This window comes from Callionymus lyra, chromosome 3 (genome assembly GCF_982586985.1).
Source record: "Callionymus lyra chromosome 3, fCalLyr1.hap1.1, whole genome shotgun sequence".
Classification (NCBI taxonomy): domain Eukaryota; kingdom Metazoa; phylum Chordata; class Actinopteri; order Syngnathiformes; family Callionymidae; genus Callionymus; species Callionymus lyra.
In genome coordinates, this window is record NC_141820.1 from 3403727 (window position 1) to 3418617 (window position 14891).

The 14891-nt window shown below is 40.9% G+C and overlaps 1 protein-coding gene across 4 annotated transcripts in view; it reads right to left on the bottom strand.

Moving 5' to 3' along the window:
• The window catches only part of LOC148083033 (uncharacterized), a 30748-nt gene extending 20847 nt beyond the window's left edge, over positions 1 to 9901 (bottom strand). For 2 of the 4 annotated variants that reach the window (XM_087786178.1, XM_087786176.1), the window contains exons 1-9: positions 9781 to 9901; positions 6575 to 6653; positions 6255 to 6500; positions 5321 to 5464; positions 5109 to 5222; positions 4095 to 4173; positions 3562 to 3781; positions 1661 to 3419; positions 38 to 211 (exon numbers count right to left, since the gene is read on the bottom strand). In XM_087786178.1, coding sequence (XP_087642304.1) covers positions 38 to 211; positions 1661 to 3419; positions 3562 to 3781; positions 4095 to 4173; positions 5109 to 5222; positions 5321 to 5464; positions 6255 to 6500; positions 6575 to 6653; positions 9781 to 9817 — 2852 coding nt within the window. In that variant the 5' untranslated portion in view covers positions 9818 to 9901. The remainder of the gene's footprint in view (positions 1 to 37; positions 212 to 1660; positions 3420 to 3561; positions 3782 to 4094; positions 4174 to 5108; positions 5223 to 5320; positions 5465 to 6254; positions 6501 to 6574; positions 6654 to 9780) is intronic. The other 2 variants (XM_087786179.1, XM_087786177.1) reach the window with 2 other exon arrangements.
• Positions 9902 to 14891: the final 4990 nt, after the last annotated feature.

A 14891-nucleotide genomic window follows, 5' to 3' on the forward strand; every position in this document is an offset into this window, starting at 1 on the left:
TTCACATGTTCTGAAGCTGAAGACATGATGTTCTGACCTGAGAGTCTCCAGGTGACAGTGTGGACTCTTCAGTCCAGCAGACAGCAGCTCCACTCCTGGATCCTGCAGGACGTTGTAACTCAGGTCCAGTTGAGTCAGACTAGAGGACGGAGAGCTGAGGACTGAGGACAGAAGTGAACAACTTCTCTCTGACAGTCCACAGTTGATCAGCCTGTGAAAGAGACGAGTGTCGTCAACAAGAGGATTGATTTGTGTTTATATGAGAAACAAACACAAGATAACATAAGGAAAAATAAGTCACAAAACAAACAACAAAGACAAATGAAAATAAAAGGTTGTTACATGTATATTGATCATAATAACACATCATTGATTCTTTTTCTATTCACTTACTTATCTCAGTGTTTTTGTGTGTTTTCTCTCAATTGTTGTGTTTAATTCGTTTCCAGAGTAAAAATATCTTCAATTTAATCAAGACACTGATTCCATCGTGAAGATTCACTTCAGTCAATTTATTCTATTTGTTTTTTTAACCTTAAAGTCAATATGAACAGGTTTACAAAGTTATTATTCATAACTGTGTCAGGTGTGAGTGTGAAGGTGTTGCAGGTAATACAAGCTCAAACAATGTGTGTGTGTTTGTCACTCACACTCCTGCACTCTCTCAACATTGTTGTCTTCATTTGAATGTTTACAGTTAGAAAATTCAAGGTGAATTCTCTCCATCTTTGGATCCAGTGGATCTATGTTGTGACACAGATGGAGTGTCAATCATCCTCCGTCACATTCACCTTCATTTCTTCTCAATGTTTGCTTCACATGAACTGAATTAGTTTCAACTTTTGAAACATTTCTCAAGTTTGGAGACTATTTTTGAAGTTGTTTCTGGACATCAATCAATATATGGATCAGTTTGTTTCCATCTGGTTCAATGTTTTATAATAATCAGTGAAAATCGAATGGTTTTCATACAAGTCATGAGTTCATTGAATCATCTGGTGTTTTTCATTTTAGCTTCAGACTAACTGTTGTCGTAACTTGTTTCTACTTTGAATATTCTTTGTATTATTGTGAAGTTTGCAGTGGATTTAAGTTCATGTTATTTATGTTCTTGTGAAACGTTTTTAGTTTTATTTTGAAAGTCCACTTCCTGTCTGTTTATCTCACAAGAGTTCAAAAGTCTAAGAAGAAGCTCAAGAGACATTCATTTGCATAAACTCAAGGACTTGAAGAAACATTAAACAAGACTTTTCTCTCTTTGCAGCCAACGAGGTGTTGTTTTGTTTGAATGTTAGTTTCTATTAACACTGTGTTAACTTTTCATTTTCTTCATCATTTATGTTCAGTTTTCACGCTGGATTTCGGGGTCAAGCCTAAAATAAACCCTGTCTGTGCCTGAGGGAGAAACATACAGTTGTTCATTCACTGTTTGTGTGTTTGTGTGTTTGTGTTCACGACACATGTTCAAGTGTTTGCTCATGAAATGCAAATGAAAAGTTGATGTTGTTTCAAAAAGTGACTTTAGAAAATGATGGATTTACAAAACAAGGTGAAAGAAAAACCATGAAGAGAGAAAGGAAGTTGGAGTTTCTCAGCCTGAATGAAGAAGGAAATCAAACATTCATGGTTCATATCAGAGATGTTTCAATGATCCACTTACAGAACTTCATTTGAAGCTTGAACCACCGGCAGAAGCCTCTCAAGAACCTCCTCTGAGGTAGAGTATTTCTTCAGGTCAAACACTTTCAGATGTTCCTCTGAGGACAGTAAGATGAAGGCCAGGCTGGACCATTGAGCAGGAGACAGTTGATCTGTGAAGAGACGTCCTGATCTCAGCTGCTGTTGGACCTCCTCCACCAGAGAAGTGTCCTTCACTTCATTCAGACAGTGGAACAGGTTGATGATTCTCTCTGGAGACACATTCTCACTGATCTTCTTCTTGATGAGCTTTGCTGTGTCCTGATTGGTCCAGGAGCTACTTCCTGTCTGTGTCAACAAACCTGTCAGGAGACTCTGGCTGGTCTGCAGAGAAAGACCCAGAAGGAAGCGCAGGAACAAGTCCAGATGTCCATTTGGACTTTCTACAGCTTCATTGATTTCTTTCTGGTAGAACTTTTCTATGTCAACGATTCTTGACTGCAGGTTGACTTCGGAGTTGAAGAACATCTGGTGAACATGAAGAGCAGACAGAAACTCCTGAAGACTCAGGTGGATGAAGCAGAACATCTGGTCCTGGTACAGTCCTCTCTCCTCTCTGAAGATCTGAGTGAACACTCCTGAGTGAAGTGAAGCAGCTGTGATGTCGATGTCACTCTCTGTCAGGTCTGATTCATAGAAGACCAAGTTTCCTTTCTTCAGGTGCTCAAAAGCCAGTTTTCCCAGAGACTCCATCATCTTGCTGCTCTCAGGATCCCAAACTGTGTCTGTCCAAGCTGCTCCATGGTACTTCATCTTCTTGACTTTGGACAGAACCACCAGGAAGTAGATGAACATCTCAGTCAGGGTGTTGGGCAGCTGTCCTGTCTCTCCTCTCTTCAACATGTCCTCCAGAACTGTGGCAGTGATCCAGCAGAAGATCGGGATGTGACACATGATGTGGAGGCTTCGTGAGGTCTTGATGTGAGAGATGATGGTGCTGGTCTGCTCCTCATCACTGGACCTCTTCCTGAAGTACTCCTCCTTCTGGAGGTCAGTGAACCCTCTGACCTCTGTCACCATGTCCACACACTCAGGAGGGATCTGATTGGCTGCTGCAGGTCGTGTGGTGATCCAGAGACGAGCTGAGGGAAGAAGATTCCCTCTGATGAGGTTTGTCAGGAGGACGTCTACTGAGGTGGACTCTGTAGCTGCTGTCAGGACCCGACTGTTGAGGAAGTCCAGAGGGAGTCGACACTCGTCCAGACCATCAAGGATGAACAGAACCTGGACTTCTTCAAAGCTGCTGAGATCTTGGGTTTCAGGAAAGAAAAGATGAACAAGTTCCATCAAACTCAACTTCTTCTCTTTCAGCAGGTTCAGCTCTCTGAAGGTGAAAGGAAACATGAGCTGGAAGTTCTGGTGAGCTTTGCCTTCAGTCCAGTCCAGAGTGACCTTCTGTGTCAGGAGGGTCTTCCCAATGCCAGCCACGCCCTTCGTCAGCAGGCTCCTGATTGGTCGGTCTCCTTCAGGTGAGGCCTTAAAGAGGTCTTCTTGTCTGATGGTGGTTTCTGGTCTGGTCGGGTTCCTGGTGGCTGCTTCGATCTGTCGGACCTCGTGCTCCTGGTTGACCTGGTCTGTGCCCCCCTCAGTGATGTAGAGCTCCGTGTAGATCTGATTCAGAGGAGCAGAGTTTCCTGCTTTAGCGACCCCCTCAGACACACTGTGGAACTTCTTCTTCAGGCTCCTCTTCAGCCGTCGTCGACACTTTTCTGCACGACTTCCTGAAGAAGAGAAGTCCCATGAATCTCAATATTCTAGAAGCTGAAGATCAATCTTCTCAGCAGCTGCAGGAATTTCAATCTCAAATGTTCTAATAGATTCAAGTTTTCTTTTTCAACAGGTTAAAGGTTCAAATCCTCTTACTTCCCCACAGAAGACCAGCAAGCTCCTCCTGCTTCATGCTCCTCAGGAGGTTCATGATGAACATCAAGAAATCTTCTCTGCTGCTCCTCATCTGCTCCTCTTCACACTTCAACTCCTCCTCTTCCTCATCATCCAGGTGTTTCTGCTCACCTGGTCTGAGAAACTTCTTCACTCTCTCCAGTTCCTCCTTCACCAGGGTCATGACCTTGTCCTCCAGCAGCTGAAACACAAACATGTGACTTGATCATGTGACCTACAGATGTCACCAGAGGTATGTCTCAGTCCAAGTCTAACCAGGACCTGTTGAGCAATACTTTCTTCAAGAGTAGGACCAGAGAGTCTGAGTCACATTCAAATCTCTTCTTCTCTCTAAAACTAAACAAGAGTCTCAGCCACACCAGACCTTCTACTTCATGTATGAAGCTGACAGGTGGAGTTGTCCAGGATCAGAGCTTCATGAAGCAGCAGAAGCAGCTGACTGGTGAGTTAGCAGCTGTTGTAGTCAGCAGGTGAGGCTGAAGACTTGAACGTACCTGAAGTGTGGAGTCCACATCTGTCTGATGCTGCTGGACACACTGGAGACTGAGAACATCCGAGACCTGCTGATCCTCTCTGTGAAGAACATCAGGCCGTCAATAGGTTCTGTCTACTTCTACAAGGACACCAATGATCTGAGCAAGACTCTGACTCTTCCATGTGCAGACCACCTAAGATAGAATCTTCCACATTCATGGAAAACCAAGTTTGTCTCACACTTCAGTCGTGATTTCATTCTCATGGCTGCAGTTTGTTGCTTCTTCTCTTGTGAGTCGACTTTCCTCCACGACTGTCTGCAGCACTTTTGACGAGCAGTTCGTGAAGCTCAATAAAAGAGAAGTTTTGAGCTGCATTGACTCATGAACATCTTCAGTTGAAGTCACCAAGAGTCACTAACTGCTGATAGAAACACAGCTGTGAGTGAAAGAATGATTGTTGAGGATCAACTAACAGTCTTTGACGACTCAAACATTCCCTCAATCATTGAATCAGTGACTCTTAAATCACTTGAAGTATCTTCTCTTATCAGTGACCTTCATCTGAGGCGCTCATATGATCCACGTGAATGTTGCATCACAAGAAAAACACTCAAATCAAAGTTGACTTTTGATGAATATTTCATCACGTTTGTTGTGTGTCAAGTTTCACAAGACTTCAGGTGGAGGAGAAGAAAAGTAGTTGCACTATTTAGAATTCTTCTTCTTGACTCAACAACTGAAGAGACTGTTGGTCGTCACATGATACAAACTTCTTCAACAACAGATGGAATGATCCAGTGAAATGAATTCACTGTATTTGACATCAAGTTGTGGATTTCTTCATGAGTCCAACAGCACCTGTCTGTCCCACAGCAGCTGTTATTGTCTCCATGACTGTTGCTCATGCTAACATGTCAACTGTGATGAAGTGCTGAACATCTGAGGGCTTCAGTCCAAGTAGAAAGAACCTCAGAGACCTTTGTACAGACCCAACATCACATCAGTGAGTCAAAGAGGGACAGAAAACCTCACCTGTCTTCTGAAGACTCTTGTCCACCTTTGAAATTATCAGGAGGTTCCATAGACCAGTCACTCTTCAGAGACTCACAGTTGAGTTCAGACTCTTCTTGTTTCTTCTGGTAGATCCTGAAAGACACAAAACTCTGATCAACACTTTAATCCATTCCTCTGTCGTTCACCATCTGACCACTAGATGTTCTAATGTTGCTCCTGTTGTCTCTCACCTCTGATGCTTCTGTTCACCTTTGAAGTTAATTGTTCTTCCCATAGACGTGTCACTCTTCAGAGACACACAGCTGGGAGCAGGTCCAGGTCCAGGTCCAAGTCCAGGTCCAGGTCCAGGTCCAGCAGATGTACGTAGCTTTGATCTGAACACACACAAGTCGCAGTGAGAAAGTATTTCCAGTATTTGAAGGTGTGATGTGTTACGACCTCCACTGATCAGATTTAGCCTCTAACAGGAAGGGTCAGTTCCATGCACTGTAACCGGGAGTTAAGTTTGGTTCTTTTGTTTGTATATTTTAAACGTTAACTCATTGTTGTAAAATTGTAGTTGTTTGCTTGGCCTGCGTTCTCTTGAGCAGCCTTTTCCTTTTGTTGCCTCTTTGACGGCTGTGAGCCAGTATTTAAGTTGATTATTACAAAGTGTGGAAGTGAAGAGTGTTTTTCCCAATTTGTATTTTCTATTGGGTTTTGTATTATATTTTGGGAACAGACAGACAGACAGACAGACAGACAGACAGACAGACAGACAGACAGACAGACAGACAGAGAGACAGACAGACAGACAGACAGACAGACAGACAGACAGACAGACAGACAGACAGACAGACAGACAGACAGACAGACAGACAGACAGACAGACAGACAGACGGACAGACAGGTCGTAACATAAATGGGAGTTCATCCAGGACAATAGTAAAAGTAATTCCTAAAAGAAGAAATTTAATGGTTTGGTTAAATTGTGTGATTTTATCCTAGCTGTGATTTTATTGTGCAGCGACCTTGAGTCTCCTGAAAGGTGGTTTCATATAAGATTTATTATTATTATTATTATTATTTTCTTCTTCCTCTCATGTGTAAAGATATACTGTATAGTTTTCTCTGCATATTTAAATAACTGCTAGATGTTCTCTTGTTGCTCCTGTTGTCTCTCACCTCTGATGCTTCTGTTCACCTTTGAAGTTAATAAATCTTCCCATAGATCTGTCACTCTTCAGAGACACACAGCTGGGAGCAGGTCCAGGTCCAGGTCCAGGTCCAGGTCCAGGTCCAGGTCCAGGTCCAGGTCCAGGTCCAGGTCCAGGTCCAGGTCCAGGTCCAGGTCCAGGTCCAGGTCCAGGTCCAGGTCCAGGTCCAGGTCCAGGTCCAGGTCCAGGTCCAGCAGATGTACGTAGCTTTGATCTGAACACACACAAGTTTTAGTGAGAAAATGATTCCAGTATTTGAAGGTCTGACAGGAGAAGTGATCTTCTCACCTCTGAGCTCTGGTCTGACTGTCATGGTCTTCACTCCGACCTTTTTTAGATAGTGGATCTTCCTCCTCTGTGTCCACACCTGCACACAAACACAACAGCATCATCACTCGTCATCATTGTGTTGTTGATACTATAATAAAACCTCATCAGTACAAACAACATGTTGTTGCTCAACCACACATTCATGTGTTCACTCTCTGATACTGACTGATGTAACAACTTGTTCAGTAACAAGCCTGAGAGGATCATTAAATCTTATTATCTCCTCACTGGCTTGTCGGATCACAATATGACTCTTGTTGCAAAGAAGTTGACAAAAAAACAGGTTTACTTACCAGCAAGAGATAATTAAACATTCCTATGGAATAAGGAAACGGGACATGAATGCATTTAAGGAAGAAATAAGCCAAACTGATTGGAGTGATGTTCTACTCACAGATGATATAGAGGCCTCTTGTGGATCATTGTTAGATGCCATAAATAGAATTAAAGAAAAATACACCAAAACGTTCAGAAATGGACACCCCAAGGTCAACCTGCCTTGGTTCAATGACAACTTGTGAAAACAGCACTAAATCAATTAATGATGGACGAGTTTTTAGTAGTCTTCGTAACAAAGTGAATGAACCAAAGAAGGCAAAGACCAACTTTTTTATGGACATTATTAAAGAACGAAAGGGAAATAAACTTATATTGAGGAACGTTAATGAATTCACAAAGAGAGAGCTGGACATGAATTGAAAATACATGGACATTTAACCAGTGATTGTAATGAAATTACCTCTGCATTTAATATTTATTTTATTGAGTCAGTGCAGAATCCATCACATACATTTGGTGCAAGAATTAAAGACATAGCAGCAGCAAATTATACCAAACCCGTTTTTAAGATAACTGAAGTACTATGCTAAGCTGTGCAGTGTCCCTGTTAAATAAAGGAAAAAATCAAATGTATTAACATTGATTCATTTATTCACCTCACTCTTGATTCATGTATTCACTTCACTATTGTATCATGTACTCCCCTCACTCTTGAGTCATTTATTCACCTCACTCGATTCATGTATTCACTTCACTCTTGATTCATTTATTCACCTCACTCTTGATTCATTTACTCACCTCACTCTTTATTCATTTATTCACCTCACTCTCATATCATTTATTCTCCTCACTCTTGATTCATTTATTCACTTCACTCTTGATTCATTTTTTCCACTTCACTCTCGTTTCATGTATTCACCTCACTCTTGATTCATGTATTCACTTCACTATTGTATCATGTATTCCCTTCACTCTTGAGTCATTTATTCACCTCACTCGATTCATGTATTCACTTCACTCTTGATTCATTTATTCACCTCACTCTTGATTAATTTACTCATCGCACTCTTGATTCATTTATTCACCTCACTCTCGTATCATGTATTCTCCTCACTCTTGATTAATTTATTCAACTCACTCTCGTTTCATGTATTCACCTCACTCTTGATTCATTTATTTACCTCACTCTTGATTCATTTATTCACCTCACTCTCGTATCATGTATTCACCTCACTCTTGATTCATGTATTCACCTCACTCTTGATTCATGTTTTCACCTCACTCTTGATTCATTTATTCTCCTCACTCTTGATTCCTTTATTTACCTCACTCTTGATTCATTTATTCACCTCACTCTTGATTCATTTATTCACCTCACTCTTGATTCATTTATTCACCTCACTCTCGTTTCATGTATTCACCTCACTCTTGATTCATTTATTTACCTCACTCTTGATTCATTTATTCACCTCACTCTCGTATCATGTATTCACCTCACTCTTGATTCATGTATTCACCTCACTCTTGATTCATGTTTTCACCTCACTCTTGATTCATTTATTCATCTCACTCTTGATTCATTTATTCACCTCACTCTTGATTCATTTATTCACCTCACTCTTGATTCATTTATTCACCTCACTCTTGATTCATTTATTCACCTTACTCTTCATTCATGTATTCACCTCACTCTTGATTCATTTGTTCACCTCACTCTTCATTCATGTATTCACCTCACTCTTGATTCGATTATTCACCTCATTCTTAATCTATGTATTCACCTCAATCTTTATTCATGTATTCACCTCACTCTTGATTGTTTAATTCACCTCACTCTTGATTCATGTATTCACCTTACTCTTGATTAATTTATTCACCTCACTCTTGATTCATGTATTCACCTCACTCTTGATTCATGTATTCACCTCACTCTTGATTCATTTATTCACCTCACTCTTGATTCATTTATTCACCTCACTGTTGTATCATGTATTCACAATACTCTCGATTCATTTATTTACCTCACTCCTGATAATTGTATTCACCTCACTCTCGATTCTTTTATTCACCTCACTTTCGTTTCATGTATTCACCTCACTCGTGATTCGTTTATTCACCTCACTCTTGATTCATGTATTCACCTCACTCTTGATTAATTTATTCACTTCACTCTTGATTACTTTATTCACTTCACTCTTGATCTTGGTGAACACATGAAATGACAGTGAGGTGAATAAACGTATTCACCTCACTGTCATTTCATGTGTTCACCTCATTCTTGATTAATCTATTTACCGCAGTCTTGATCCATGTATTCACCTCATTCTTGATTAATCTATTCACCTTAGTCTTGATCCATGTATTCACCTCAGTCTTGATTCATGTGTTCACCTCACTCTTGATTAATTTATTCACCTCACTCTTGCTTTATATATTCACCTCACTCTTGCTTCATGTATTCACCTCACTCTTGATTCATGTATTCACCTCACTCTTGATTTAGGTATTCACCTCACAAACTCAGTCTCGATTCATTTTTTTACCTTAGTCTTGATCCATGTATTCACCTCACTCTTGATCAATGTATTCACCTCACTCTTTATTCATTTATTCACCTCAGTCTTGATTCATGTATTCACCTCACTCTTGATCAATGTATTCACCTCAATCTTTTTTCATTTATTCACCTCAGTCTTAATTAATTTATTGACCTCACAAACTCACTCTTGGTTAATCTATACATCTAACTGTTTATTAATTTATTCCCCTCACTCTAGATTCATCTCACTCTTGATTCATTTATTCACCTCACAAACTCACTCTTGACTCATGCATTCACACTCTGACTGGGGAACATCATGAACAGCATGAAAAAAGTCACTGACCTGTGAGCAGCTCTCTGCTCTGAAGACTTGTGTCCATGTTTGTAGGTGAAACTTCCAGGTGAGCTGAGCTGCTTCTGATCCAGACTCAGGGAAACACTGATGAACCGTCAGTGAGGAGGTGTGTCTGTCAGAGACATCAGTGCAACATACTGTGTTGTTGACTCACACTTTTATAACATAGTTCAACAACACAACATGTGCCACGAGGATAAAGACGTTTGACAAGTTCAATCACAATGTTGATCTAGAAGAAGGAATGCAGTCTTGTTCACCTGTCGCTGCCACACCTGTTGCTGCCACACCTGTCGCAAACACAGCTTTATCTCTTTCACTTGTTTATTATCCAGTTTCATCTAGTTTTGTTCTTTTCATCCAAACAAGTCTTGGTTCTGATCCAAATGCTGCACATGTCCTCCAGGTGTCTTCAGCTTCACACACTTGACAGAAGCTTCCATGACAGTGATGGACAAACACATCAGCACTTCTGAAGCATCATTGACATGTGATTATTTTCACAACAAACTCGTCGTTGTGTTCGTGGAATACTCTTGGCCACCAGGTGGTAGTATATAACCATTATACGTTGACTGAGTTGGTAGTCGGCCATCTTGTTCGTGTTTATGACGGTGGTTGGACATTAATCCCGTAGTTGTAACGGCTCAGGAATAACGGCCCCTTTCCAAGTTTGGCGAGCCAAGTTAGGGGTCAATCACCGTATCAATCGACGAGCCTGTCGGACTGGGAGGTGGAGCCAACTCCCAAGACCCGGTCCAGGGGGCAAAAATATCCACCATTGCGGACACCGGGGCACAGTCAGACCTCTGGTCTCTGGAGGAGTTCCTGGCTTATGGGTTCTCGCACAATGACCTCCACTTGGAAGGTCGATCATAACCTGGTCCACCTTCAGTCACAGTACACTCCTCTGGTGCAGAGACAGACTGTGACCACTAGGACAATCAGAAAGTGGACCAGCTGTGGAGGACGCCATCAGAGACTGCTTTGACACCACAGACTGGGATGTGCTGCTGAAGTCACAAGAGGACATCAAGGGTCAGAAACACTATATAACGGATTATATATTTAGATTTCTGCTCAGACGTTGTCGCCCCTGCTGAGACTGTCCGCTGTTACCCTAATAATAAATTAATTTTACGCCGTTGGTAACAAAGGAGGTCAAGGATGTCCTTAACAGAGAGAAGGTTTCAGGAGCAGGGACAGAGACGCCATGAGGTCAGCAAAGCAGGAGGTGAAGCCATGCTGGGGAAAGTACCAACCCTGTAGAAGACTTCCTGTATAGTTCCAGTCCTGAAAAAGATCCGGCCGAGCGAGCTGAATGATTACAGACCAGTGGCGCTGATGAAGACACTGGAGCGGCTGGTCCTCAAACATCTCAGGCCACATGTCCAGCACGCACAAGCCCCCTGGTGTAGAAGATGCCATACTTCACCTCCTGCATCGGACCTACTCTCACATAGATTAAGGATGTGGCTCAGTGAGGATCCTGATCCTGGACTTTTCTAGTGCCTTTAACACCACCCAGCCCACTCTGCTGCAGGACAAATTGACAAAGATGCATGTGGACCCTGGTCTGGTCACCTGGATCTCGGACTATCTCACTGATCGACCACAGTATGTCAGGCTGGAGGACATCACTTCTGACACAGTGGTGTGCATTACAGGAGCACCTCAGGGGACAGTACTGGCCCCTCTTCTTCACCATCTACACTTCAGACATTTGCTACAACTCTGAGCCGAGTCTTGTCCAGAAGTATGCTGATGACACTGCCATTGTTGTATGCATCAGGGACAACAGCAAGGACGAGTACAGAAGTCTGATACATGACTTTGTGGACTGGAGTGAGAGGAACCCCTTGCAGCTGAACACCTCAAAGTCCAAGGAGCTGGACTTTGGGAGGTCCAGGACAAAGCCATGTCCAGTGTCAATGAAAGGCGACAAGTTGTACCTCGGTGTGTTGCTGGACAGTAAACTGACACAGACCATGTGTATAAGAAAGTTCAGAGTAGACTGTACTTTCTGAGGCAGTGTTTTGTGCTGAGGTGTGTTGGGTTGGGAACAGGAGTGTCAACAGGTTGGACAGGTTGATCAGGAGGGCTCTGTGGTTGAAGCTGGACTCACTGGTGACAGTTCCAGATCTCTGGAAAAACTACTGTCCATCATGTTCTATTTCTAGTTTTACTACTAATTCTACTTGTACTTCTACTACTCATTCTATTACTCCTTTTACTATTTATACTACTTATACTTTTACTACTAATTCTACTACTGCTTCTACTACTTCTACTACCGTTCTAGTACTTATACTTATACTACTAATTCTACTTGTAATTTTACTACTAATTATACTACTGCTTTTACTAGTAATACTTACACTAATTTAACTAAAATAATAAATAAATAATATAATACAATAATTTAAAATTAAATAAAGAGATGTTTGGAAATGTCTATCAATGGTACAAGAACCACAAAGGATGGGACGATCTTGGATGAGTTGGATGACATTCGACCTACAACAACCTTGGCCTTGATGGACAAACAGCGACGGTTTCCCAACAATGACCAAAGGGGGATTTGTATGTAAGTAAGTTATTAAGTAATATTTGTATAGTGCTTTTCCTTCTTGTTTGATTTTGCTTCCACTAAAAAAACAAAGTAAATTATAATAATTATAATATTATCCATGTAATTTTAATAGTTTCCTTTGGACTAAGACTCAAAGGTGGTGCTCCATTATTCCAGGTATATTCTTAAAATATTACAATGTAATATTTGTAATAACCAGAGTGCTGGTCGTTCTGATCAAATTTAACCCTATACTTACTACACTTCAATACTATCAATACTATCAAGACTACACAGTTCTCGCTCAAGTTATTTCTAGAATTAACCTGACAGTTTTCCAGTAAAAAACATACCACTTGAAACAACATTGAGAGAAAATGAAGATTCTGGGAAGTCGAAGTCAAAGACTAAAAGAGAGGAAGTAAGTCAGTAGAGATACAGGTCTACCATCAGGGGAGAGCAGTCGAATATCAACCAGTGAGACGTCTCCCTGAAGGTCAGAGGTCACAGACAGCGAGAGGAGAAGACAACTTCACTACACAAACGGTCGATCAATGTCTTGTTTGAGACTTTGGTATCGATCATGTCGGATCATTGAGCCATAACATTATGACCACCTGTTCAATGTTTCAGAAGCTTTTTTCCATTTCAACTTTTTTTAAATAATTTTAAAGCAAACTATTGAAGAGTAAATGATGTAACCTGGTCAACAGTCTGAGTGACTCACGTCAACATGATGAAGTTGAAATGATGTTTGTTTTAAGTCCTGAAGCATCTCTGAGATCTTGCTTCAATGAAATAAATAAATGTTTCCAGGCGGAAATTGGAATCGTTCCAGTCGTGCGACTTAATCTGTTCAGTTTATGGAATATTATTTGAAACAATTATTATTATTTTTAAATGTGCTTGATTTGAGCAAAAAATCATTGACATCTTAAAAATCGTCTGGACCTGGACGAGCCTTCGTGGGTCAGAACATGTTTCGATGGGCTAGAGTTCATGAATAAGACGAGCATCTACAGGAGGAGAGTTCAAGTATCTCACGGTCTTGTTCACGAGTGAGGGTAGAACGAAGCGTCAGGTTATCAGTTATGCAGATGGAAGGTTGTTCTGATCTTCACATCAAAACTAATCAATAAAAACAACATTTGAAATATTCAATATTGTTGATGTCATTGATCCACAGCTGCTTCTGGAGTTACTGAGTTTATTTGACCTTAATTTTACATAAATAACAATTCAAATATTCTGACCTAATTACTAAAATTAACATTAAAAATAATGTTAATAATAATAAAGGCAGGAGGGATCAGAAGAGCAGAGACCTGGACTGTTAAGGGTTGTTTACATATTTGACACAACAAATGAACGACACAACTTCAACCGTGTGAGTAGATAAGATCATGTTGATCATCATCGACCAACAATCAGTGAAAACTCTTGATGAAGCTTCATGAAGCCTCACTTTCTCGGTTCTTTCACTTCTTAACCTTCTAATAGTAATGTTTCCAGAGAGAAACATCTCACGGCTGAGAGCGCCATCTGGTGGAGCAACAAATTGATTCAAGTTTTCTTTCCGCACAGATCATCAAGGACCGAGTGTTTTCTCACGCGTCCAGGAACAAGTACATGTGGAACTTCCTGCCTGGAGGACTGCTGGTTCTTCCCGAATACTCCACACATCTGGCCCACTTCCCGTTCTACTACCTGGGCCTGGGTACACACACGCGTCCCCCCCAAAGATGTGTCAGGGTCAGTTGTAGAAATGCTGTTGTGTTGTTTCATAAATCCAGGGGTCACTCCGGGTCAGGAATTCACTGCCGTCATCCACGCCGTCTCCCCGCTGGTGTCTCAGTCTCAGCCAATCATGAAGCTGCTGCAGGTGGTCTCCAGGTCCAAGTCCTGCTCTCAGGTCAGTCAGTCAGTGTGCTGCAGGAAGTCAGCTTTAAAGAGTTGTGTAGATATTTGGTATGTGTGTTGTGTATCGTTAAGAATGTATAATATTGACACAGTATTGGCAAAAAAAGATGCAGATTTTTAAACTCTCCAAAATTTGTTTGTATTATATATGTATATATATATATATATATATATATATATATATATATATATATATATATATATATATTATTAAAAATGTACCTATATATATATATATATATTCTTGAATACATTTTTTTCCATATAAGTCTTTTGAATATTGTTGCATACAGAACATTCTTGTTTTATTAATTAATTAATGAAATCTTACCATGAAAAGATCTGAAAGTCAGAACCAGAATTTTAAAATGATCCTGAAACAAACTAATGCAGAGATTTAAGGATCGGAGAAATGTGAGTTCTTCTACGAGAGCGAATCAGAATTCTGGCTGTTTTGTATGAACTGCAGGCGAGACACATCCTTCTGGTTGAGACACCAACATAACCTCGAGTAATAAATAATAACCTGAGTTTTCTGGGATGTCATTGAACGTCGACATCATTCCTGCAGATCATCATCATCTGGAACAGTGAGAAAGCTCCGCCC